Source organism: Gasterosteus aculeatus, chromosome 12 (genome assembly GCF_964276395.1).
Source record: "Gasterosteus aculeatus chromosome 12, fGasAcu3.hap1.1, whole genome shotgun sequence".
NCBI classification, from domain to species: domain Eukaryota; kingdom Metazoa; phylum Chordata; class Actinopteri; order Perciformes; family Gasterosteidae; genus Gasterosteus; species Gasterosteus aculeatus.
In genome coordinates, this window is record NC_135700.1 from 19,895,422 (window position 1) to 19,922,417 (window position 26,996).

At 45.8% G+C, this 26,996-nt stretch overlaps 2 protein-coding genes and 1 long non-coding RNA gene across 3 annotated transcripts; all 3 read right to left on the reverse strand.

Annotated features, from left to right (window-relative positions):
• Window positions 1-4,373: 4,373 nt before the first annotated feature.
• LOC144385350 (coiled-coil domain-containing protein 3-like) lies at window positions 4,374-7,463 on the reverse strand. Its single transcript, XM_078085546.1, is given in 6 exon segments — window positions 4,374-4,407; window positions 6,519-6,562; window positions 6,564-6,687; window positions 6,965-6,982; window positions 7,137-7,433; window positions 7,435-7,463. Coding segments are annotated over 6 exon segments (546 nt in total).
• Window positions 7,464-7,868: 405 nt separating this feature from the next.
• LOC144385356 (uncharacterized) lies at window positions 7,869-17,635 on the reverse strand. Its single transcript, XR_013451603.1, has 2 exons — window positions 17,527-17,635; window positions 7,869-12,586 (listed from the first exon to the last, which is right to left on the reverse strand). It is a non-coding gene; the product is annotated as an uncharacterized LOC144385356 (long non-coding RNA).
• Window positions 17,636-23,212: 5,577 nt separating this feature from the next.
• On the reverse strand, window positions 23,213-25,905 carry LOC120812074 (RING finger protein 148). Its single transcript, XM_040167886.2, has one exon. The coding sequence runs from the start codon at window positions 25,546-25,548 to the stop codon at window positions 24,460-24,462; it is 1,089 nt and encodes a 362-aa protein (XP_040023820.2). The 5' UTR covers window positions 25,549-25,905; the 3' UTR covers window positions 23,213-24,459.
• Between the last annotated feature and the right edge of the window lie 1,091 nt (window positions 25,906-26,996).

Consider the following 26,996-nt stretch of genomic DNA (forward strand, 5'->3'; position numbering starts at 1 on the left):
ACAAGGGAAACATTCTCCCCTCTGGGCGTTCTAACGGGGGTCGGGGTGTGAGTTGGTTGGGAATCGGGGAACAACAAAGAGGCGCCTCTTGCTATTCTGATGTACATCCCATCCTCTCAATTTATCAGATGGTCTCTTTGAATTAGTGGAGGCAAATCAAACACATCCAATGATTCTGTGGCCGTTTCTTTCACTTGTCCGTCCGCCTGGCCACACTTAGCCTCATTACTGGCACTGACGGTTGCCGGACAAAACAGCATGCTTTCGTTGTCACGCTGTTGTGTCTGTGAACGTGTGTGTGTGTGTGTGTGTGTGTGTTTATTACACTTCACAAGGGACTGAGGAAGCGGATGCCAAAAAAAAAACCAACCCACATCTCTTAGTTAGTGTAAGTGGAACACAGCAAGACCACTCATGTAAAAGCAGGAGGATGCTGCTGAAGGTAGAGAGTAAAATGTGCTTTTAAAATGCAGCACTGGCGAGCAGATACAGACACATAGAACATACTAACACAGGGAGAGAGGGATTGAGTCCATTACTTTGCTTTCTGCCCCACTCTGCAGCATCTCCTTAGAAATGTATGGGTGGAGATTGGACTGGAAATCATCCATCTGTACTCCTTCCTCTTTTCTTAAAAGCCTGGAGGTGAAACCAGCAATTACATTTGCAAGCCTCGGTCATGGAAAGGTGCTTAAAGGGTTTCTTTGTGGGCTTTGGCAAGTACATGTGCTCCCTCTCTGATGTATTAAAATCTGACCGAGTGTCCGTGTAATGCTTCATTTGAAAAGGGAATTAAATGACAGGAAAGAAACCGAAATTGAGTTGGATTGAATAAAAGGTTTTGTGCCCTTTGCGGTACAGTTGGAGAAAAAAAAGCCTTCAAAGTCTATAATCCATGTGCCAGGCAACCTTACATTACCAGTTGGTTAATGGCACACATTGCTTTGTAAAGTGACTTAAAGGGCGGGCAAGCAAAAGCAAGGCAGAGAAAGGGGTTGTTTGAAATATGAGGAATGGAGGTGCAGACAGGAAGAGACTAGTAGGCCTTATGAGCAAATACAGACATGTTGTTTGAAGATAAACTATAAACAAAACAGCTTCATGAGAGGGAACGGCGCAGGGACTTTTCCCAGTTCCCAGTTTTTGCTACGTTCTGCAATCAACGTCTTTGACACCACACAGAGGAGACGGCGGGAGGGAAGTAACAAGGCTGCAGAGATTTTAATTATTTGCTAAATTATATAATGGCTGCTGAGATTTCCCTAAAGTGAATTGCTACTCCAAGAAAGCCTTTTTTATGGCTCCATCTGCACTGCCACCTGTGTCTTATCATGAGACATCATTTTAAGGAGCAGTGTGCAATGGGAGTCATAAGGAAATGATTATGCTGAGTCTGCAAATGTGATGCATTATATTAGCCAATGAAGTCCAGAAATCCACGCTGCTATCGATTTTTCTTTTTCTTTCCTTGACTTCTTGCGGGCCACACACGTTGTGCCTCAATTAAAAAAATTTGAATAAAACGTTTTTGACCCTCTCTTTCTTGTTGGAGTTTGACTCGTTGCGCCATTGATTTTGTTGAATTGTATATAAACGTTTGAAACACACATATGGGACTTAACACATGACACTGTATTAAACTACACGTGCAACAAGTGTGACTTCATTCAAGTCATAAACTTGTCCTTCTGCTTTATAAGTGTAAGACGCTAAATCATTAGATCTGACAGCCCAGAGTGTCGTTACCCATCACTGTTAATAGAGATATCCTGGTGACACATCACAGTTTAAAATCGGAGCATGAGCGTAACGTTATTGAGATGAGGTGAAACGTCGACCTGTTAGCGAGTAGGCTGGCTTGTCGGCGATATTTATCCGCTGAGTAGGCGAGCTAATGTGGCTTCGTGTTACATACGCTCAACATACCCATTCAGCAAACGACAGAGGCACTGACTTGGCACTCGGCTCGTTGGCACTGCCAACCTTAGGGGAGGAGAAAAATGAGGGTTGATTTAATTGGACTTTAATTTAATTTAACAGAGTTAATTCTTCATCATGGACGTACTGTGCATTCGGCTTTAACTTGAGTCGACTTCTGGCACGAACACGTCTGTGACATCACAGAAACCTGCTGAAAAACATTTGAATCAATTCTGTCATGGGAATTGAACAACACGTTCTTTTACAATGAATTGAATTGAGAATTCTGTGGGAAACTCTCCAACTTCCCCCCCTCATAAATCTGCTCCAGATCTGCGACAGTCGGCATTACCATGCGCAGCGTCCACCCACTGACACTCGGCCCGTCTGAGGGAAAGAGTCGGTGGACACAGATAGAGAGAAGTGTTAAGAGCAGGACGAATGACTGAGATGAATATCTGTCCAATGTGCTTCTTTAAGATGCACGGACCCTGCTCCAGCACCTGCAAGCAAAAGGGCTTATCTGTCAGCTTTCATCTGCTCACCCGGCCGTGTGTGTGTGTGTGTGTGTGTGTGTGTGTGTGTGTGTGTGTGTGTGTGTGCGGGTGTGATTTGGAGAAGCAGTGGGTGGGGGGGGGGGCAAGTTGCAGCAAGCACATTTTCACTTACTTAGATGGTAAACACCTGAAAGGGTTTAACTCTCGTTGCTTGATCAGGTTAAGGATTATCACAAAAAGTCTCCATCTGATATTTAACCCCTCCTCCTTGTCGGGCTGGAAAAAAAGCACTTTTTTTCTCTCCCTCTTTTCTTTTGGTTTCTTCCCACCCTCTTTACCCCCCCCCCCCCCCCCCCCCCTCCTCTCAAGCCTGACTCAGGCCATCTTGTGTGTGGGTGTTCTGGGAGCTTTGTTGGTAAAACCGGTGGATTATCCCGATTGCTTTATGACCAAAGCCCAGCCTCCTATTACAGTGCTTTGTCATGAGGGAACCACATCTTCCCAGACGGCATGAGACAAACCGCGACACGCACACGCACCCTTTCGCCCGAGGCTCCGCAAGAACGTACACATCACAGCCGACGGGGGCCCTCATCGCCTGCTAGAACTCCAGGCCTGGGAACCTCCCCCGATGCACGAATACACACAAACACACACACAGGGGTGAACGGGCAGGGCACTGTAATAGTGATAAAAAGCTTACGCCATGTGCAGCAGTTCTTCATCACGTGACACTTTTAATTGCCGTTTAGATCAGGATAATCCGATCGTACGCAAATTACTCATCAGAGCACACCTGCGCCAAGGCCAGCCGTGTATAACAAAAATAACAATTGACGTGGCTTACATTATGTGGGGCAGTTCTGAGTGCAGCACTCTGTGCCTTTGTTACAGGGCTTAATGGAATACAGCTTGGTTCTGACGTTGGCTAACAACATGGAGTTAGCTCCCTCCTGCATTAGCGCCACTGCGAATTAATTCTCCCGGCAGATCAATGGGCTTATGGGCCGCACACATCAGCACGGAGAAATTTCAGGAGCGGGCCCCATGCGCGCCACAGACATCCCCGAAGCGACCCCTTGTTTATTGCAAGAAATCAGATCATCGCACACGCCGTTGCAGAGGCCACACAAACCGCAACGCCTCGGCCCTCGCTGCCCTTCGCGGGGGGGGGCGCAGATCGATACGTAATGGGCGTCGCACTGAGCAGGCGGGCTCCCTCTCTGACTCTTCCCGCCCTGATTGAACACTGTCTCTTTGTGTTACCGCGGGCATCCTCCGGCATCAGGGAGAGTGAAGGACTGTTAGGAGGGGAGCCGGGGAGGAGAAAGGGGGGAGCGAGGGACAGAGAGAGAGACGGAGGCGAGAAGATGGCCCGGAAAGGAGGGAAGAGCTGAGTGCCAAGATGTTGCACAACAACCCTCAGTCTTTCCAACAAGCAGAATTATCATTCAGGGCCAAAACACATCAACACTGATCCAATGCCCTGGACTTATAGGATACAGCTTAGCCCCCCCTCCCCTCCATCAGCAGCACATACCCACACACAACCGAAAATACGCTTTCAGACATTCTCATCTCTGTAAATATAGCTGTGAAAAATCACACCAGATACCTATCGAAGTTGTAGTAACGCTTTAGGGATGAGAAGTGTATGATATAATACATCCAATGGAAAAAGCCCATTTCTCAGTTCTTTGCAGTCCGCAAACTGTCAATGTGGCAATACGCCCAGATCCCATTTGGTACTGCTGATGGTGCAAACCTTTTAATAGTGTCACAAATATAAGGTTTAATTTCACAACGGCTTTTAGTTTTTAGCAAACGTAACTAAAAGGAGTAAACAGAATATTGCTCAAGGCTTAGTTTCAAATGCGGATTAATACTCTTTCGGAGAGGGTTTACAGCGGGATTGCTACAAAACTAATTAGAGTGGCCATGTTATTGGTAATGATGTCACAAAACAGCCAGTGTGATTGCAGAGCACATTGATCTGTTTTATTTTTTGTATTTAAAGATGGAGGTTCAAGGCAGAGGCAACGGGCTGAATCAGAAATGGGCAACACAAGCAACATAGGCAAGTAACTTAAATAATCATTTGGTAACGCTTTATATTAAGGTCCTTGTAATAACCATTAATTAATAGGTAATAAGCCCCTTGTAAGTCCTTACAAGATGCTTATTGACATGTATAAGCCTATATAAGTGTTAATAATGGCATTATGATACAATTAATAGCAGGCTATAACACATTTATAAGCATATTTGCCATGCCTTTATTAATCTTTTATTGTTTGCTTATTGATATTAAAATATACTCAATTGCACATCTATTATAAGTTAACTATGCACTTGTTAACAGTTAACTATGCTTTTTGCAGCTACCGGATCCAAATACCACACCCGGCACTGATTTTCTTGTCTTTTGTTTTGTCTTTTTGGCGGCGTGTCCGGCTGACCGCTGCCCCCCCCCCTCCCCCTGACATGCAAGGGCTGCTTGCAGCTTTAATTAATATTATAGTTGATTAATATATGGATGGAGGCTGCAGTCAATCACTTTTAAGAGTGTTCTCCTCTGCGGACTGCTGTTGTTTTGAGCCGTGTGTGCGATGGCATTTCTGTCCGTGTTTCTTTGAGGCGGATTTACTACCTCGTGGCTGATCAGCGTAAGTATGCTTTTTGAAGATGAGCACCAGGCACCATCTTCATCCACAGATTCCAATGCGTTACTTATACAGCTCACTCTAGTTTAACAGAGATAAGAGGGTGAAGCGTGAATGTTAGAACGTTTATGATCCGTTTTCTCATGAATATACTTTCAGTGGATATTTTATTATTCCATGAGGCACTTCAGAAGGTATACGGGGTGCTTTCCTGTACAGCCAAGAATGTAGGAATTACAGTATATAAAATAAATAGATAGACCTAAAAACTAGGATCTGTTTGTAAATAATTAGCACTTTCTAAATGTACACATTCTTTAGTTTTGAAGTATATTGACTTTGTATTTGGCATTGCATTTCCTTGACTGCAAAACTATTTTCCCAGTCCCAAATAAACTTGTTTCTACTGCTGAAGTCACTTTAAACCTCTTAGGTAGGAGTTTGCAAGGGGTCCTTGGACGTAGCACGGTGCTCTAGCGGCGAGCAGCGGTAGTGCAGCCGCGGTCACGCGCTGGGACTGGTCCTTTCGCAGCCATTTTCTGTCCAACCAAACAGCCGTTCCAGTAAGGTAACCAACCAGGGCTTAATTGCAGGTTTGTGCCTGGCTCCGGCCAATGATTGCTAACCGATTTCTCGTTAGCTCAAATGGAAATGTCCGTCTCCGTCTGATTTTTTATTTGTTGTCTGAGTGAATGAGAGCTGCTCAGCAGGAAGTATCCAGCGGGGAAAGTTAATAGACGACTATTTGATTTTTGGGTCTGGCCACGTCCCTCTCACATCTGTACGACAAAGAACAGGCGCGAGTTGCAGTGGACGTACATTGCAAACGTATTCAAGGGGCGCTATGCACCTGACTAGGTTAACTACACCAGGTAGATAGACTTTCTTCATTGTGCTAAACTCAAACCAGTTAACGTTACCAGTCTTGAGAGCAGGAAACTGTTTAGCTAGCTAGTTTAATTCGCCTGGTATTAGCAAACGTTAGCTAAAGATGTCGACGCGCGGCAGACACCGGCTAGTTAGCACACGAAAGCTAAAAACAGACCTGGATATGTTAGCGTGTTGCTTACTTAAACTAACCTCACTACGTGTTACAGCTTACAGCTGTAAGTGCTACAATTTGTTAGTCTTTTAGTCGAGGTAGAGTCTGAAGAGGTGTGTCTTTAGTTTGAAGATGTGAAGGCTCTCTGTGGTCCTGGTGTCTTCAGAAATTTCTTTGACTAAATTGTCAGCTGATCTTCAAATCATGTTTTCAAGCATTGTTATTTTTCTTTCTTTGCTCATTGATGGACTGTTTGTTGTGTGCAGAGGTATATCGCTGTCAACAGTACTGAGCAGTTTCTAGGCCTGCTGTCTTTATGTTGTTGTTATTTGCCTTTCAGAGGCTACATATTGAAAATGTTATGTTGTATGTGATGCTGTGGAAACAATATATCCTACCCTGTTGTCCTCCTGTGTGTCCCACTCCGGACTGAAGACGTGTAAAGAAGGGGACGTGGCTCCCTTGGGTGCAGTTGGAAAACTGGAAGAGGCTGGAAAAGGTGCGCCTGTTGTCGGACGTGTCGGCTAAGATGGTGTCCTGAAAGTTGACGCCGTGGGGGAGGAGAGGAGATTGTCCAGGAGAAACTTTGAGGAGGGAGCTGAAGCGGCTGAGGGAATTATTGGTGTTTTGGCTGACATTGTAGCATATGAAGTATGTTTTTGCAAATAGCATAGGCCGATGCATTTCATTTGTTAAAATGAGCCTTTTTGCTTTGCAGGTAAAATGTTCCTTTGCAAAACAGCTCGCACTGCGATCAAGTATGCAGAAGATAAAAATCTCAAGTCTCCCCTGCTGGAAATACTCTTGGCATACCAAATATTTATATTTAACCATAGTATTGCTTATAGAACTGATCAGTTCTCCAAAACAAACTGACGAATGAAAATAACTTTTAGTTGCTATTCAGCTTAATGGACTTGATAGTGACAACAATTAAACCTCTATAAACTGTTAAAATAATGTTTAGAGTCCAAAAGAGTGTTGGTACTTGAATTAGGTTCTGCACTTACAGACCTAAGGAAGAAGAAGTAGGAGTAGTTCTCCATCACGGTGTGGGACTGGCAGGACAGGAACCCCAGTCCAGTCAGGTTGAGCCTTGATCCAGAAGGCACCTCTAGCATGCTGCCCCAGGCCTGATCGCACAGAAACTCCACCTCCGCTGTGTACAGCAGCCCTTCCTCCGCGCCCTCGTACCCGTACCTGAACCCGGACGGGAGCGAGTTGTAAAGGCTGTCCACCAGGTGCTCTGGGTGGATCGCCAGGACCCGGGCATACATGATGATCTCGGCAAGCTCCACCTGACAGACGTCACCACTCGGAAGGGAGCTGGCACCCGTGCATACCTTTTATCAGCAGTTCTTCCATCAGATTAATCATCATTAAAAGAGTGCGTTACTGTTGAGATGCAGTTCCTCGTTGAAAGGAGTTCCAAGGGAACACAAATGACATCCCTGATTGATAACAGTAGCACAGTGGAGCAGATAAGGATTAGGATAATGGTATTCATTATTTCTGATCAGTTACAGTTCTCATATACAATTCAAAAGTAGACTACATCTCTGCAGAAATGATGATGTGTCAGAGAAGGTTCCGTGTGGATCCATCAGCTTCGTCTGCATTTTCCATAAAACAAAATGCACATCACACAAACCTTTTAACCATTCCGTGGCGTTGATTAATTTCAACAGCATTTGCTTAGAATACACGGCCATCTAACGGACATTGCCACGAACAGCATGCGTACAATTTTCTTTTTCATATTAATAGCGATATAAATCATTTTAATAAATGCTTTGATACTTTAATCAATAGGTCACTCTGTATACGTGGTTGGACCAAAACCAAAAAAGATATGTAGAAACATATCAATGTAGAAATGGATCTATCGCTATCGCCAGGTATTCAGGATCAGGTTATATATTCATTTATGTCATTATGTCATCATGTCATATTCATGTCAACTACTTCACCAAGAAAATAGCTGACATACGCTCCTCCTTCTCAAACCCACTTCCTACTTCTTGCGTACCACCGACCTCACCTCTTTCGCCCTCACTTTCCTCTTTCACCGCCCTCGCTCCTAACCAAATTCTTACCCTAGTAACCTCTGCCCGTCCGACCACCTGCCCTCTTGACCCCATTCCATCACATCTTCTACAATCTGTCGCACCTGACCCTCTTCCGTTCCTCACCTGTCTCATCAACAACGCTCTGTTATCAGGCTGTTTTCCCATTTCTCTGAAGGAGGCAAGAGTCAATCCCCTCCTGAAGAAACCTACCCTCAACCCTTCTGAAGAAAACAACTACAGACCAGTCTCTCTTCTTCCCTTCTTGTCCAAAACCCTTGAACGTGCTATCTTTAATCAAGACAAGACTGAACTACTTCTCTTTCCCGGAAAAGATTCGCTTACCCAGGACCTGACAGTCAACTTTGGAAACTCCGTGCTAACGCCCACTTTGACCGCTAAGAACCTCGGCGTCTCACTCGACAGCCAACTCTCCCTGATGCCCAACATCACTGCAACAACGCGATCATGTAGATACACGCTCTACAACAGGCGTCCCCAAACTTTTTCCTGTGAGGGCCAGATAACTTTTCCCTTTTCTGGTGGGGGCCGGGGTCAGTTTGTAACAGAAAAATCGCTGGGGGGCCTTAATGTAAACTTTGATTGTTTTCCAGAAAGCCGTAACCAAATATTAATAACCCTTTCCGGGCATCTTCAGAGAAAAAAAGTCAGAAAATAAATAATAACCAAATAACCCTCTCGGGTTATCATACTCTGTCACGGGATTCATAGTGTCGGCGCAGATTGTATTCTTTCAATACCGCCACTGCCTCTTGACAGATGAGACAAACAGCCTTTTCTTTGCGTTGAACAAAAAATAATCGTTTGACCGCTGCAGGTTAAATATTCTGCATTCTGAATGCATTTCTCTCTTAACCATGTCTCCATTATTCCGTTCTATTTGACAGGGGCTAGTCTAGGATTTGCGTGGACAGACTGAAAAAAAATAATGCATCTCTGGTATTGTTCAGGGGGCCGGGCCAAATGTGGTAGGCGGGCCGTATCCGGCCTTAGTTTGGGGACCACTGCTCTACAATATCAGGAGAATACGTCCCCTTCTCACTCAGGAGGCAGCGCAGGTACTGATTCAGGCTCTTGTCATCTCCCGCCTGGACTACTGCAACTCCCTCCTGGCTGGTCTCCCTGCCACCGCCATTCGACCTCTGCAGCTCATTCAGAATGCAGCAGCTCGACTGGTCTTCAACCTTCCGAAATTCTCCCACACTACTCAGCTCCCCAAGCTGCTGACATTGGATGATGACGAAGCACAATTTCGAAAACAGAAGTATATGCATCCATTGTTGAAGGGAATTCCAAGAAGCAAATCCCTCACAACGGAGCTGACCAACATGCTCTTCCAACGGATGGTGGGCCGTTTAACGCCCGCCCGGAGCACATCCTCATCAAATGCTACCATGTACAATGAGATATTTTACAGCGCGTGGAACTACATGGTGCTGTTGCGGTGGTGGCAGAAAACTCAGGTCGCCTCACTGGCTCAGAGGATGAGAAGTGCTTTGCTAAACAGGTCGACACGGACACCGGTTGTCGACCACCAGAGCAGCATTCCTCTAGAGACTCCTGCAGGACCTGCACAGTTTCAAGTAGAAACATCACAGACAGAGAAGATGAAGGACTCAGAATACAGCGTGAAGCCATTTATTGAGTCCTTTTTCAACAGTTTGACACCAGTACAGTGGGAACTGTTGCGAAATGGCTCCCCAGACAGCACCACCAAACTGCTGTTGGCCGACATGATATTAAATATGGTCACGGTCTTGACAGAAGCCATGCTCAACAATCTAAGGAGCAGAAACATGTCTGAAGTCAACGCCGTTGTGGGTGACTGTGTGATACAGGGCTTCAAAGATGTCCTGGAAGTCAAAGGCACAATCGAACATCAGAGCTCAAAAATGTTTACTAGCATGATCAATGAAGAGGTTAAGCTCAGAGTCAGTCCTAACACCTCTGATGGCTTACCGTCTTGGGACATCACTCCACCCACAATACTCAACCAAATGGTTAATCATGCCACAAAAATGCTAAAAAGGTTTACAGCAAAGATGAATCGGAAATTCCAAAGCCTTCCACAACAAAGACAGAGAACCACTTTCAGAGAAGAGTCTTCAGAAACCTCAGACGCTGTTGAGAACCACGAGAATGTCCCATCAGGTGGCCAGACTGATATGGAAAGCATTCAATCTCCGGAAGCAGTACTTGTGAGGGAGGTGAATGAGAGCATGCTTCCTTTGTTGGACGACATGTCAGACGCTGACTTTCAGAACTTGCAAGTCGACAGCCCCTTGGAAACAACTGTTCCTTCGGGAGTTCTCGAAGAACTGCTGGAATCGGAGGGGACAGACCAGAAAGCACAAGGAAGCTGTGTCAAGGGCTTTTTTACACTGCACTTTAGTAAAACATGGCTAAATCGCATACTGGATCAAATGAAGAGAAAATTCTGGAAGGACTCAGACATGGAATGCAGCCCCATATTGATGAAGGACATAGAGGACATCCTCCCCAAGCTGCTGACATTGGATGATGACGAAGCACAATTTCGAAAACAGAAGTATATGCATCCATTGTTGAAGGGAATTCCAAGAAGCAAATCCCTCACAACGGAGCTGACCAACATGCTCTTCCAACGGATGGTGGGCCGTTTAACGCCCGCCCGGAGCACATCCTCATCAAATGCTACCATGTACAATGAGATATTTTACAGCGCGTGGAACTACATGGTGCTGTTGCGGTGGTGGCAGAAAACTCAGGTCGCCTCACTGGCTCAGAGGATGAGAAGTGCTTTGCTAAACAGGTCGACACGGACACCGGTTGTCGACTACCAGAGCAGCATTCCTCTAGAGACTCCTGCAGGACCTGCACACAACAACCTAGCGTGGGAAAAAGTCAACCTGCAGTCTGATTTCACAGAAAACAACGACAAGGATAAGACATTGGAGTTCCTAATCCAGACGCTGGTCGCTAAGATACTCCAGAAGTGCAAGGTGAACCGCGCCTCAAGCCCCCATGTCTACGTTGAGCCTCTGTTGCAGAGGACGCGGGCCGAGCTGGAGGGCCTCAACTTTAACCTCGACCGAAAAACCCTGAGGCAGTTTAACAGGAACATCTTCAGAGATTTGTGTGAGAAGTGGGGCAGTGCCTTCAACGTGCTGATTGCATTGAAAAGCAAGGACCCGGAACTTGGCGACTGGGTCGCCTCCACCATTAAAGATCGCCTCTTGGCACCACCAGTAATCAACAGGTTCCGTAGGTTCCTATTGGCTGTGGGCCGAGCCATCACCGGCAGGCGAACAAACAGGATACAGCCAACATAAATTGTGTCATACATGCGTAGTTAACTGTAGCTAACATCGCTCCGTCACTCAGTCCCTCTCCTACTCACAAAGCCGGCAATCACCTTGACTACATCTTCATCTACATTTTCTAACCCCAAAAAACTCTTTTTGATCTTCTCCAACATCCTCGAACCCCCTAGCCCACCTCCCCCTCCCCCCTTCTTCCAGGTGACTTTGTCAACTACTTTGCCAAGAAAATAGCTGACAAAGGCTCCTCTTTCTCAAACCCACCTCCTACTTCTACGTCCCACTGACTTCACCTCTATCGCCCTCACTTTCCTCTTTCACCCCCCTGTCTCCTAACCAAATTCGTTAACGCTGTGTATAAAGGTCCTTGTAATAACCATTAATTAATAGGTAATAAGGCCCTTGCAAGTCCTTACAAGATACTTATTAACATTTATAAGCCTATATAAGTGTTAATAATGGAATTATGATACAATAATAGCAGGCTATAACACACTTAAAAGCATATTATAAGCATATTTGCCATGCCTTTATTAATCCTGCTACTCACAAATCCAGCCATCACCTTGACGACATCTTCATCTACATTTTCCAACCCCAAAAAACTCTTTTTGATCTTCTCCAACCTCCTTGAACCCCCCAGTCCTCCTCCCCCCTCCACCCTTCTTCCAGGTGACTTTGTCAACTACTTTGCCAAGAAAATAGCTGACAAAGGCTCCTCTTTCTCAAACCCACCAGTGAGTTGTTCATTCCATTATTCCTTTGTTTTTGTGTGGAAGTGCATGTGCGTGTGCGTGTGCGCGTGTGTGTGTGTGTGTGTGCGTGTGTGCGTGTGTGCGTGTGTGCGTGTGTGCGTGTATGCGTGTATGCGTGTGCGTGTGTGTGTGTGTGTGTGTGCGTGTATGCGTGTGTGCGTGTGTGTGTGTGTGTGTGCGTGCACACTCTAACCTGACTGTGTGTTCCAGAACATGGAGATCCAGGGCTTCCTGTGGCTGCTCACTCGGCTCTTCCAGGACTACCGCTGGTGTTTACACATCATCCGCATTCACCCAGAACCGGTGATCCGCTTCCATAATGTCTGTAATAAAAAAATTCTGCATGTGAATATCCCCTCCAGCCAATCACCTGTGTGCTCTGACGAGAGAGGTCGCCATCAGCTTAGTATGTTGTGTGTTCCCGCAGGCGGCCTTCATGGGTCAGAGGTCGCTGATGGAGGACGACTTCCTGATGAAGATGTTGGACGGCATGACGCTCGCAGGCTTCGTGTCGGAGGTAAAGTTAAAGTTGATTTGAGCTTTTTTTGGTGTTTATCAGAATGTCATTTTATCTCTATAAGGAAACAGGCATTAATTGATATCTGCTGTCGGTAATCTGTTCATGGAATATATTTACAACCAAATCAACATTCGTCCTTTAAATTAGAAATAAAGCCAAAGTTAATTAAAAAAAGATTGTAAACGTTTAAATACTAAAAATCCACTTTATTGGGTTTTATCCAAGATCTCTAAGCAAGCTGTTCAGCGTGGAACATGAGGTTTATATATTTTACACAACACACCTTTAAAGACAACATACATGAGCTCAATATGCAGGTCGTCAAGCTCAAACATTGTTAATTGTGATTCAGCCCACAAAGAGCAACTGTTCCCACGTTATGGCGCGTTTCCACCGAGCGGTATGGTACGGTACGGGTCGGGTCTGTTAACCATGATTTGTCAAGCGTTTCCACCGCCAACAGTACCCTTACTTGATAGGCGTGGTGTATTCCAGAAAGTAGTGATAACGTCACTTGTTAGGCGTGATATATGACGGAAAGTAGATTGACGTCATCCGATCGCGCAAAAACTGAAAGCTAACCGCAAACAACAATGGAGGACATACAGCCGATCCTGTTCTTGTTTCTCGATATGTGGCTGTTTGTCACAAGGAGACGACAATCTTTGTTTGAGCAAAGGCTACATGCTGCAAGGAAAAACACGTGTGTTGTCTTTCCACCAATCAACCAGTACCGTACCAGACCATACCGCTCGGTAGAAATGCGCTATTAGATAATCCCCTCGGAACTGGTGGCTGGAGTGTGTGACGGCTTCATTCGAACACTGCTTTGCTTCCAGCTCAGGCGGGTCTGTTAGAGTTTGGAAACCCTGTTAATTGTTATTACAAGGACCTTAATATAAAGCGTTACCCATCAATTTATTCTTCAGTCAACAAAATTACAAAAAGGACATCTGCAGTTCTTCAGACTGTTCTACCAAAAACAAAAACGCCAAATTGCAATTGATCATTTAACGCAGGGTTTGTCATTGCACAACGTAAAATATAACTTCTGATTTCCTTTCCTTTCTCGTTTTTTCCATTATAAACCTACACACAATTTCCCAACGTGAAGCCATTCAGGACTGGCTGCTTTCACAATAGGTTTTTCATGCTAAATCTTGCTCTGTGCATCAAGTGCTTTTAAAAGCTCCATCGTGTGGAGGAAACTAAAGAACCTTTAGTCCCTGCAGTCTGGCCCCTAAGAACTGCTCTTACAATACCGGTTGGCCAGAATAGCAGCCTTAGCTTAGCGGTTGTGCCCCTGCATGATGTGAAAGGTAAAGAGGCTGTCCACTGGCCTTAGGAGCACTTCAAAAAGCCCAAAGCAGTGTGAGCGGGAGCAGAAGTGACAGACACACACGGGGGGGCGAGTGCGGCAATGGCCCGTGTGTGCGTGCGTGGGCGTCCGTGCACCGCGGCGGCATAGGTGCACGTGTGTTTGCGTGTGCTTATGCATGTGTTATTTGTGTGTGCTGGATGAGGGGAGGCCTATTAAAAAGCTGCCTGAGGAGAGGGCTTTCAGTTGGGAATTTATAGGGGGGCAGAAAGGATGGCAGGGCCATTGTGTGTCAGGGTTCCATCCTGAGAGCTGGAATTAGAGCCTTTTCTCCTCCGCTCGGCTGTAAGACTCTGTACCACCACGACCCCGTGTTTGATTAGAGCCGCTCTGAGGAGACGGCCTCCGGAGGAGGAGGAGGAGGAGGAGGGAGGAACGACGAGCGGCGAGAATAAGAAAGAGACACACGACGAAAAATAACATCATCGTCGGTGGAAAGATGGGGAAAGAGAAAAGGAAAAAATTGGATTCACACAGTTTGGCAATGCTGTGCAAGTCTGATTGGAAGTGTAATGAGGTGAACGACAACAACGTGATGTGAAATATTACAAAGGTTATCCCCGACGGTGTCATGAGAATCTCTGTAGCGTCCCGCTGATTGGAAACAGCAGTTAATATGACAAAGTTTCACAGGGTGCATTTGACTTTCAGTTCGATTAACTCCCACCCTCTCGGGTCTCCTCACATAAACAATGTCGAGCAGTGCATGGTGCGCATTTGTGGAGGTTAAAGCCCGATCCAATTAGGTAAACAAACATTAATGGATGATAATGAATGTGAGCATTATCTCCAAAGAGGAGTGGCCATTAATATTAATGACTGTTTTTACTCCGAAGCATTAAAAACCAAAGCGACGTCAATATTTGCCAGAGAAAATGAGCGAGAGAATGTACATTCACCAGTGATTGGATAACCAGATGGATAGATAGAGGGGATAAACACAGGCTGTTGATGATGTCTCCGTTTAAGGCTTGTAAGGTTCATTTATGTTGAATGGATTTGATTGTTACGGGTGGTAAACAACCTTCATTCCAAAGCAGCTAATTCTGCTAAACAGTTAATGCCTTTAAAGCCTGCTGGTAAAAGGGTTTGTCTTGTTTGTTCACCGGCGGAGCAGTCAAAGGGGTTGTCCAATTAAAAAGGGAGATAATACCGGATGTCGATGTAAACTGCAGATTTGTAGTTGTGTGTGTGTGTGTGTGTGTGTGTGTGTGTGTGTGTGTGTGTGTGTGTGCTTTTAAACTCCCACCAGACAAGCCTCCTCCTGAAGTGATGTTGATGATGGATTTTCTGGGACTCCCATGTCATAACAGTGTAAAGCGATTAAATGGGAAGAAAGGCCTATCATGGGACATCACAAGACTGGGTCTAGTGCACAGTAAACACACACACACACACAGACACTCGGCGCACAAACACACTCCCCTAGCATGAGGTGTGTGTTAACCCTGGCTATATTTGGGCTTTCTCTCTCCAGTGTGTCTTAATCCTGCTGTCTGCCGCGTTCCACCTGATTAGTCTGATCATTCACTTCTGACAGGCCCATTTCTTAACCCTCAATGCGAACTCGCATGCACACACGCGCACACGCGCGCACAGGAACACACATAATACATCACACACATCGACAATCTGACTCGAAGGGCGAGGAAATAAAAGCCCGAGGAGAATGAAGCATTGGCCCCAGTCAGTCACAAGGAAAATATCCCATCATAGCCCTCAGTTACCATCGTCACACATCACTTCTCATGGCCCGTCGCAAACACTGGCTCATTTAGTGTGAGGCGCACGCACACCACACACACACACACACACACACACACATGTAAATAAGCCCGATCAACGCATATAAATATCCCTCAGGAAAAGGTTTCTCTTTCAAAATGAATGCCACGCACAGTACTTTCTCCTGGGGGATTTTGGCGCAGATAGACAGGCAGGTTGGAACTCGAGGAGGCCAGAAACGAATGCAAATGTGAGGTTCGGCTGTGGGGCAGTAGCTGGGTTTCCCTCACAATGCCTGAACAATGTGGTCCTTCCCCCCCACTGAGATCTAAAGCGGTAATCAAGAGGCGTGCAGAGCAATGGCGACTGTCCCTGTGTGGGGGACCCTTGTTGTCTCTGACTGACACCCTCGGGCTGCAGATAAGAGTCACCGTAGTGTGTGTGTGTGTGTGTCTGTGTGTGTTCATGCATGCAGGTAAAGGAAGTGTATTCCTCCCCCTCCTGGTAAGCCATATCTCTCTCTCTCTCTCTCTCTCTTTGTTCCTCCCCCTCTCATTGATCCTGTATTTCAAGCACTTCCTCGATGACCGACCTGCCGTCGTTGCAGCCGCGGTGGATTTATCCGAGCTCGCCGTGTCTGAACTCGTTGGGAACATTCCGCTCAGTGGCAGTAAATTACATTTATTTACAAGGCAGATCCAGAGAAAGAGGAAAAGAGGTGCGAGTGTGGGTGTTTTATCCGTGTTAATGTTGAGCGTGTCCAAACCAAGTTGCTAGCACGTTATAATGAGGCACCTTTTATAACAGGTACACAGGTTGAAATAAATATCACTGTTGATAATAAACTTGTTTATCCCCTTCCAGCCTTACACCTGTTTCATCTCGTTTAAGCATCACCTTACTGGAATAGTTGGATATGTATTTCTGACAGATCGGAATAGATGACAGGATTAATACCATCGTTATGTCTGTGAGATAAATATGTAGTAACTGAGCTTAGTTTAGATAAAAGTAACCCAGGCAGAAAGCTGTGACTAAATCCTCTAAACGGAACACCTTATTCTGAGTTGATGTAATATGTAAATACAGTATTGATTAATAACCAAATGAATGCAAATCTTCCATTTCTAAGGCTGAAACTGCTTCTTCCTCTTTCCCCCTGTTTCTAGTCTTTGTGCTAAGCTAAGCTAGCCAGCTGCTGGACGTAGCCCCGTGGGTAAAGAGAAGCTCTGTAGAGGATGAGAAACTAAACTACTCTGATCCTCAACAGTTGGACAATTTAACTTATTGAAAAGAGATCAAAGGCATCTGTACCAGAAATGCATTCATTAAAATCCATCATGTCTGCAGTTATATATGGTAATACGTTATTAATAAAAGGGTTTTTGAACACAATCCATCATGTCTGCCTTTTTAAATGTTAATTTGTTGTTAATAAATGGCCTGTGGTCCGGATGCTCAGCGATCAGTCTCCCTGATGAACTAGAGGACGCGCTGAGAATAAATGGCAAGTGCCATCTGCAGATATACATTTTACACCCCTCGCAACCCAGAAGCTGTTTCCTATTAGCTTTTGTAATCCCGACAAAGGGTGACCTCATTAGACAATGCAAAAGGAGCAAGAACGTCATGATATTCACCTGGCGGCATCCTGGCCTCACCTGAGCCACGGAGGCCGGCTCGGTCTAGACCACACAGGGAACTCTCACAAAGGGCCCCGGCTGCGGTCTGAAGAGGCTGAAAACAAACAAAACGTCCTCAATTGATTCCCTCTGTCTCCGTCATCAGCGTAACAATCCTCTCTCCCCGCCCGAGGCCGAGGTCCTCTTTGTTACGCGACGTCACGCCGTGCTCTAGATGACCCCACCTGAAGCCGGGGGCTCGTATCCATGTCCCGTCTCCATGCCCCCCCTCCCCCCACACACACACACACACACACACACACACACTCTGGCCACGGAGAGCGGCTATCCCGTTGCTGTGTGAAAGAAAGCTTGGCTGGTCTGTAACTCATGCCCGCACATACATAAAGTCAGGACAAAGGCTCCTATTCTCCGAAAGCAACAACAACACCTTTTGTCTTCGCTTACAAAAGAAAATACATTGTTTGCATTTGCAAGCAAGAACTAAAAAAAAAAAAAGTTGCAGTGTGAGGGTCACAAAGACAGGCCGTAACAAATGTTAACCCACGGAATGATAACATATTAGTTCGTTTTTGGTGACATGAACATTGAAACAGCACTTTAACTGAGTCTCTCTGAGTGAGAAGGTATATTATTTTATTAGTTGATTTGTGCTGTTTACATTGTCTTAGCGTGCAAATCCGGGCAGGAAGACAAAAGAAGGCACACCTAGAATTATCAATCGGGATCTGAGCTCAGCGTCGGGTTTCCTGCATTGCAGGTTCCCTGAATGCCATCTGGTTGGCAGTGGATTTAAAACGGTTAAGAAACGATTATGCTGTTTCCATATACAGAATATGGAGGTGGGGCAAAACAAAAAAATATAATAGTACTCTTATTATTAGAAGTGATAAAAGAGCATGAGCTGATCACAAGAAGTGGAGGTTCTCATTGTGAATTAACCCACTGGTTTGTGAACTGCCGTTTGAGGTTTGTCATTTTGGGAGACTTTGGTCTCGTTTGCAACCAGTGAGGACGGGAGGAGCTGGAGTTGAGCACAACCAAACGCTGAGTGAGATATTTTGCATCAACCAAAGTGTTAGAATTAACTTTCACAAGCCAATTCTGAAAATTACTTCTATTGTGGCCGAGTACAATATACATATTAACCCAACACTGGAGCATCTAGATGCAAAGGTTTGTGAGCGCTGTGCATGATGATACATGTATCCTCTCTGGAACCAGTTCCCACTGCCGCTAATGTCTACTTGTCCTCCAGATTCAAACAGAGCTGCAGCCTCCTTCCAACGCTCCCACGTCATTGTACCGTCTCCCCCTTCTCGTTCCCGTCCACTTTCCAAAGTATATTATTTTACAAATTTACCTCTATATAGCAACAGAAGCCAGCGGACAAAACCCGCCCCGCAGGGAAACATTCGTAAAGGAGACACGCGGCAGACGCCGAGCGAGCAGATGAGACACGTGTGGATGAACTAGTAAACACACTGGGAATAATGTGTGGTTTAGCAGAAGTGGACTGCTTACAAAGACAAATATTCCCTAAGATGTCAAGTATAGTGCACTATATAATTCATCAAACCAGCCTTAAAATAGCCAGCCGTTAACTGAGCTCCAGCCTGCAGCTTTATCCTGAAGACGGAGGTTATTACTTTGATAAGAAACCCTTAATTGGAGCATAGTCCAGTGGCAATAATTTGCCTGGTGCGCTCAACATTCAAATGGCGGCGAATAGCTCGCGTCACCGAGCTGCGAATATAATGAGTCTGCTTTGAGAAAATATTTGGCTAATTGCTTCTCATTAATCTCTTAATTAAAGAAATGATGATCATCCACCCTAGTTATTCATTTTGGTCTTATATTTCTAGAATCAAATACCTAATCCACACATAAATGCAAAAAGGAGCAACATTAAAATACTGACATGCTACAGGAAGAGGATCTCTTAAATTGTAGCGGCTATTTCTTTAAAAATGCAGCTGAAGTTGAGCCACGTCCTGGCGTACAAAAAGGAGGACAAACCTTCGAGTGACTATTGTTGGCGAGCCAAATGGCGGCGGCCGAGGCTCGTGGACCAGGGCGTCCAGGCCGGCCTGGAACAGATGGACGGAGTGAACGGGTGGCGTTGACAGCGCGTGCCGGGCGCGAGAAAGGCCACTCAGAAGGACGACGCGGGAAGAAACGGAGGACAACCTGCAGCTTCCGTTCCGCCACTCTTGGCAGATGCAAACCCAGCAAACATCGGCCCCTCCGATCCCCACGCGGGGGGCCTCTGTTGCTCTTCTCTTTGTCCTGTTCGTCTCTTTGCAATTAAACAAACGGGTCATTAATTAATCGCCGCAGGCAACGGGACACGAGAGGAGTTAATCAGACTGGATGGATGGACTGCTGGGAAAGAGCGCGGCACACAAACACGCAAACACGCATGACCACTTTCACAAACTATTGACATTTTTGAGAAGTGAGCCTCCGGTAAGACGGGCGTGAATAAAATTACAGAAAATAGCGGGACTTGATGAAAAGCAGCTTGATCATTGATTGGTGTTGTCAAACTGTGCTGAGTGGCGGTTTCTTCCTGAGAGGAAACTTTGGTTGAAGCTTCGCCTCTGGCCATCGACACTCGGAGGAAGACAAGAGGAGCTTTTTTCCAGCTTGCGATGGCACACAGCTCACAGCCGCTGAGCCCGCTGACGAATCATTCACGTGAAGTACGTACAGATTGACGACTATTGATGGGAAAGCCACGCAGGAATTGGTTGGATTTATACTTTAAACATTGTTTTTGGGCTGACACATCGCTTTGGAGACAGAGGCTGATCACTCTGATGTATTGGAGTAACGACCGAAGTAATTATTACGAGCACAAATGTTGGTAATGTTTGGAATCTGCACCAGCAGGAGAGAATTCCAAACTCAACACAAACCCATCCGGAGCATCACAAGGGAAAAGTTTTCCTTGATTTAACATAATGCTCTATTAATATTTCTCCAGTAGATGGCAGACTTTTAATCATTGCGGCCCACTTGGCTTTAACTGCGAACTACAAAATGAATAATGGGTTCAATGGTAGAAGCGATGGAAAAGAGCCAACAAAAGGCCCACTTTTTCACACCTGTGATACGTCCTCCTGAGCGGACACTTCCTTCCTCTGTCCATTGAGTCAGAGCGGAAGAGGTGTTCCTTCTTCAGACATCCTCTCTGCTCCTTTAACCTCCCACGTCTGCCCTTCCCATGTCTGTCAGCATGAAAAAAGAGCAACGAGCTGGCCGACATGTCAAAGGACAAGACAGCACCGGGCGGTAACAACAATGAGAACAGGATGCCGCTTGTTTTGTCCAGTGCACTCAGCGCTATCTGATTCTCCAGAGGGGCAACAAGAGGAAGGAGACGTTGACGACGTCGACCTTAAGCTAACGGACCCACCTGGATCAACCTGAAACCCGCCGTAATCGGGGAGTTATGCAGAAACCGGTCGGTCGATTTTTTTCTTTTTTGGCATAAGAAAATGCTGGAATTGAACATTCCTGCAAAAAAGCTACTGATTTTATTTCATAACAGATCCAAAGTCTCCCTCATAATGTGAACGGATTGGCCAAAAGACATAAACTCTACTGGGACACAAATGAGTCGAGACTAGTATACCCTAGGAGGAGGAATGCACATCTGTCAGCCATAGAATTTGATCTAACAGCAGCAAGAGAGTAGAAAAAAGAAAGTTTAATGCTATACTCACCCACTAAGTGGATTTATTCATTTCTTACTGCACTTTTGGAATCAAATGTCCTCCCTTCATTAAAGCAATTACTCGGACAGTCTGGGGCAACAGAGCCTGAGACCAGGCCAACTACTGTAATTGAGTTAGAAAGACTTTCTTTCGCTGTCTGCTGCAGCTGCTCAGCAGAGAGAGCACACGGACAGACGGGTGGATAGACAGATAACTTCAGCTCGGTCATTAGAATAAAGCATTTATTACTTTGTGGTTCCACTAAAGCAAGAAATGCAATGAGGCGACTGGAGCCCGTGAACTCCTGGACCTTTGATTTAAGAGGCTGGATTCAAATGAATTGTGCATAGGGATTTTCCCCACCAGGTGGTGGTGCAGGGCAACCATAAACATTCCCGGGGACAGATGGAGACAAGGCGAGCACGGCCCTGCAGGCTGAACATAAAGCAACGTCCCTCATGTTTATTTAAGCACAAACGGAGCCCTGCCTCTTGCATTCTTCTGTTCGGTCCTCAGGCTTATTTGTCGCCCCAGCAAACACAAGATATTAGGAGCAGATAAGCTCGTAAGGCCACTACGGTGGTTAATTCCACTCTTTGATGCCTATCTGGAACCGAAGGTCAAGTGTGGTGTTAAGAGTGCAGCCACAGACTAGTATGCCGTTAAATGAAAACCTTCTGACTCAATTTTCTCTTTAACAACTGCAATAAATCAGAGAAGCGCCACCGCTGAGACGAGCGCGCCTCTGACCCGGGGCTTGCCAGTTTGTTTCCAGCCTGGCCAGTTAGTTCAGTATTGATTCTCTGTCTTTCTGTGATGCCACTATAACCATCTGACCTATGAATGCTGAGCTCACAGAGCTGGCCTAACAATCCACAGCACACCGCTCTGAGAGGGAGGGGGGGGACGCCAGGACTCCAGACTGTAGCTTTCAGTAAAAACCTCTGCCATCGACTCGTGCTCTGTACCTGCTTCAGCTTGTACACCTTTATTCACACCCTCCGACACGTGCATCAACCCCCCCCCGACACACACATGCGTTTTTAAACTTGCATGGAGCACCTTGCAGAGATTGTGAGACTTGGCAGGCAGTCAAAATGATTTTTTTCTGTTTAAAAATGAAACGATTGAAGGGCTTTCAAAGGAGGGAAGAATTGGCAAACATGGCAAGGGGGCCAGTGCCTAAGAGCCTCTGACCACAGGGGCCTCAGACCTAGATAAAATGGAGGCAGGGCACCTTGGCACAGGGGTAATTGTTACAAATCTCAAACATGGAGGATGATGCAGAGTAAATATATGATAGTCCAATAAGTAAGACCTCTTAACGGAGCTCGAAACAAAAGGAAACAGTATTGGATGTGCATATGCTTTTCAGAATTTGCTTTTAACTTTTCAGGCCTCTAAAGAATCGCAGGAGAAATATCCCTCTCTGGCTGATCTGCTCAAATCCTGAGCTGATGAGTCACAAGTGGACATTACTTCATTTCAAGAGGACATTGAAATGTCCACTGACATTAAAAGGAAGTAATGTCCACATGTGACCCATCAGCTGTTCACGCCGGCCCAAAGTCCCGACTGACCCCGAAAATGTGTCCAGACATCAAAAGCGGTCCGCTGCTTCTTAGACTCTATGGGAGGATAATAAAAAGTATTACTTCCAGTCCACTGCCATGCAGCTGCATATCTGTGCTTGCTCCGGCAGGCCCCGCTTATGTGATGAAATGATCATCCGGCTCAGGATTGGCTCCCACCTGTGTGGAAGTAATTACAGTTTCACTCCTCTCCCACAGTTATTGGGAGCGAGACCATAACTCTGAAAGTGAGAAACTACCTACACTTTGACCTGCTTGATGGATAGCAATACAGCTGCACATTCACACGGGTCCACAACCATCTATTTCCCCTCCACCAACAAACACAGGCGCAGAAACAACATACTCAGAAAGGACATATGCTCGTAGTTTCGTTTAGGCCTCATTTTGAGGGATTTATTGCACTCTAATAAACATCAATGTGATTTAATACAGCAAGTGATATTCATTTTTACGGAACAATTTAAGACTGGAATCTGTAAAACAGTAGTGAAAATGATCCAATATAGAAAAATATATTAGTTGCTACAATCAGCAAATTTCCACCAGAAAAAAAAGGTCATTAAACAATTCTTGAGGATTATAATTTACTGGGGGACACACTACATCTGAGAATGGCAAGAATCTTCCATAAGCCATGCGAGAGTTCAGAGGTAGACCACAGAAATGAAACAAACACCATTCCAAATAGTTGAAAGGAAGGTCCTGGAAGACCAATTCAAGAACAGCTGTTTGTGCTCGCACGTCTGTTTCAAGAGGGGAGTTCCTCAGAACTTGACATGATAGATAAATAGATCTCAATATATGTCATTTCAAAATCCATTACACACTAAATGTATTCACCCTATTCAACAGTCAAGATTAAATATTTGGGAGGCGCATCATCCACAGTTCTTGTGACATTTATTGCATTGCCAAATTCCCCAATGTTTCTTGGTGTTGAACAAATTATCAAGGACCCTAAAAGCTGTTGTTTAATTTTCCTTTCATAAGAGTCCCGGCCCATCAGGTGATGTTATTCACTCGTCGTCATGCAATGAGTCTCACACTGCATTCCCTGTACAGGGTGTGTTCATAAGGAAGAGCTGTGTGTACTTGCAACCTGACAACAAAAACACATGATTAAACTCCTATTTAAATAAAGCAGAAAAAGCCAAATTATTCCAATGTATTAAATTCAGGGAAATAAATTGTGCATTTGGCCATGTGAGCACTGCAAGACATCAAGCTTATTGTCGATGGAAATTTGGCCCGGGGTAAAAACACCTATTCAAATGTTCTACTGCACTCGCCTGACCAGTGCTCAGCTGTTGTGCCCACTATGCAAAGCAGACATGTGACACTGGCATTCCCCCACGAAATTCTCAGTTGTTGTTTTTTATGAACACACCCCATAAGTACACACCTGCACCAAGACAGAGGACAGGTAGTGCTATCCAAGCTAATTACACAACGTCCATTAAAAATAAAAATATCCGTGGAATTTTTTTGTATAATATATTTCAGCTCAAATCTCCTGTTGCAACAAAGACAGATTCCATTGTGCTGGTTCAGCGTATCCCAGAGAAATACCCATTTGTCCTGGTCTGTTGGTGTTCTGTTCCCATTGCGGTCGTTCATCTTCTCCCAGCCGCCGAGTCCTCCTCGAAGGCCCTGTTGTCATAGTGATGCTGAAGGCTGTCCGGGTCGGGGCCTGGCCGGTCTGCCAGTGGGACCTCGTACATGGGTTCTCCTCCTGCCACCGTGATCACAGTGACCTCTGGTGGTGACTCGGCAGAAAGGCTCCCTTTTGTTTCCTCGTCAACCCCCAGGGCCTTCAGGATGTCGCACTTACACATGGGGCAGGTCCTCCTCTCCAGCAGCCAGGGCTCGATGCAGGCTTTGTGGAAGATGTGGTCGCACGTCAGCACCGTCACCACATCCCCTGCCTTGTAGGACTCGATGCACACGGCGCACACGTGAGAGTCGGAGGCCGTTTCCTCGTCCGACGCCTTGAGTTTGCGCACCTGCAGGCGGCCGATCGCCCGCTTGGCCTCCGACTTCAGCCTCCTGTCGGCGCGCCTGTGCGCGTTCAGACTGTAGAGCCGGTTGGCGGAGATGAACACAAAGTAGGCGATGGAGGCGGCCGTCACGATGAAGAAGGCGATGGAGAGAAAGTAAAGCCAGTACGTGTCCATCCAGGGTCCGTGAGGGCTGCCTACATCGATCTGCATCATCACCTCTGTCCCGTTGCTCACCAAACGCACAATCTCCAGGCCCTGCGAATTGCCAACCATGATGGCCACAATGTCGGCGGCGTCCCAGTGCCCCATGTGAGTGGTGCTGTTGCCGCTGCCGTCCGTGTTATACACGACCACGGCGTCCGCGCCTTGGCGTTTGGCGGCGTTGATCTTCTCGCTGAAGGTGCAGTTGCCCCTTTTAACCAGGGCTATCCAGGGCGGGTTGCTGGAATTGCGATTGTAGACGGTACCTGAGCTGCAGCCCATGGGGTCTCCCTTGGGAAGGGTGACAACGCCCTCGGCTTTCACCAGGAGAGAGTTGCGACCGTACACGCCGCACTGGCAGTACTTGTCCACGGTCCCGTTCTTTCCGTCAGAGTAGGTCAGCTCCACCACGGCCGTCCAAAACAAAAAGGAAGCCGAACAGCGAGCGAGCCCTGACAGACACAGCAAAAGCAGCAGGGAGCGTTGAGTCTTCTTACCCATGGTAACGCTCGTCTGAAAAACAACACGTAAGCCCTTTGTTAGCTTCTTCAAAAACTTCAGCTTCGTTGGTCCCAGTTCCTGGTTTGTGCGAAAGGGACGGCGGTCTGAAGGAGTCTCTGGTTTCACCCGAGCCGCGGTCGCCTGTAATCTGATATGAGCCTTTGGTAACACAACACAAGCTATGCGTCAGCCACTCACCTCTCGTTATCTCCCTGAACCTTGAACACTGAGCACTCCCCTTAGAGGGCAGGGTGCTGGTATTCAGCGAGTGGAAGTGCACGAAACACACCGACCTAAAACACACCAACCTGCACTGTTTTCAAGCAAGAAAGCAAGACGCGATAAGCAGATGATAAGATTTCGTGGACAATCCTGTAAAAACTAATAAAAGTTGCTAACTCTCCCTTGTGTAATGATGAGCAAAGCAGCTTAACCAGTTTTGCTGGATTTGCTTGTTTCGTTCCCCTATTTCTGTGCAGGAGGTTTGAAAACTAAACTTACAAGTTTCACCCCTCTATCTTGTGAGGGTTAATTTTGCGAGACTGACAGTTTGTTTTCACCACACATTTTTAACAAATACAACATAGACACATTATAAACATGCCCTTTAAACTACTTTAAAATGGCACATGTGTTTAGATACCTTAAAGCACTTAAAAAGATTTATTCCATGCAGCTAACACTCTAGTTAACTGGGAGGAAGACGGTATTGCAGAGTTTCCATTATATCTTCTTTCAATTCAAAGCGCACACAAACACACACAAGCAGAGGCTTCCAATGACAAATGAGATGGGGGAGGGTTCAGGCCAAGCTGCTGTTCTACCATAGGTTTTCCACACACACACACACACACACACACACACACACACACACACACACACACACACACACACACACTGGAGTGTTTTTCTTGGAATGTGCCATTAAATCTGTGATGCGGTATTTATTCTCGGTATGACTGCAGTTCTTGATAATGTCAACAACGCTCCTGCTATGACCCCTAAATTCTTAAAAACTGAAATGATTACTTAGACACAGTGGAAAGTAAAGGATGATGTCAGCTCCATTAGTACCATATCAACTGCGGAAGAAATAATATTTGTTTTTCCGTTTGGTGCCGTTTTAGGAATCACATCTTTAAGAAATCCTCTAATATACATTCAGTGACACGTTCTGCTTCGATGCTGCCATCTGCTGGTCAGTAACTGGAACACTCACAAATAATCACAGGCCACAATGACAGCTGATATAGTGCGTGATATACTGTAAGTGTATGTTGCGACTGTCTTGTCCAAAATATTTATGTGATTTGAGTAATATTCCATGGAATAGGAAAGGTTTGGTGATATAAATAGACCCACATATAACGATTAACATCAAATAAATGTATATTCAGAGTGCATAGGTTATGTGGTAAATATGTAAAATACTGAACATACAAGACATT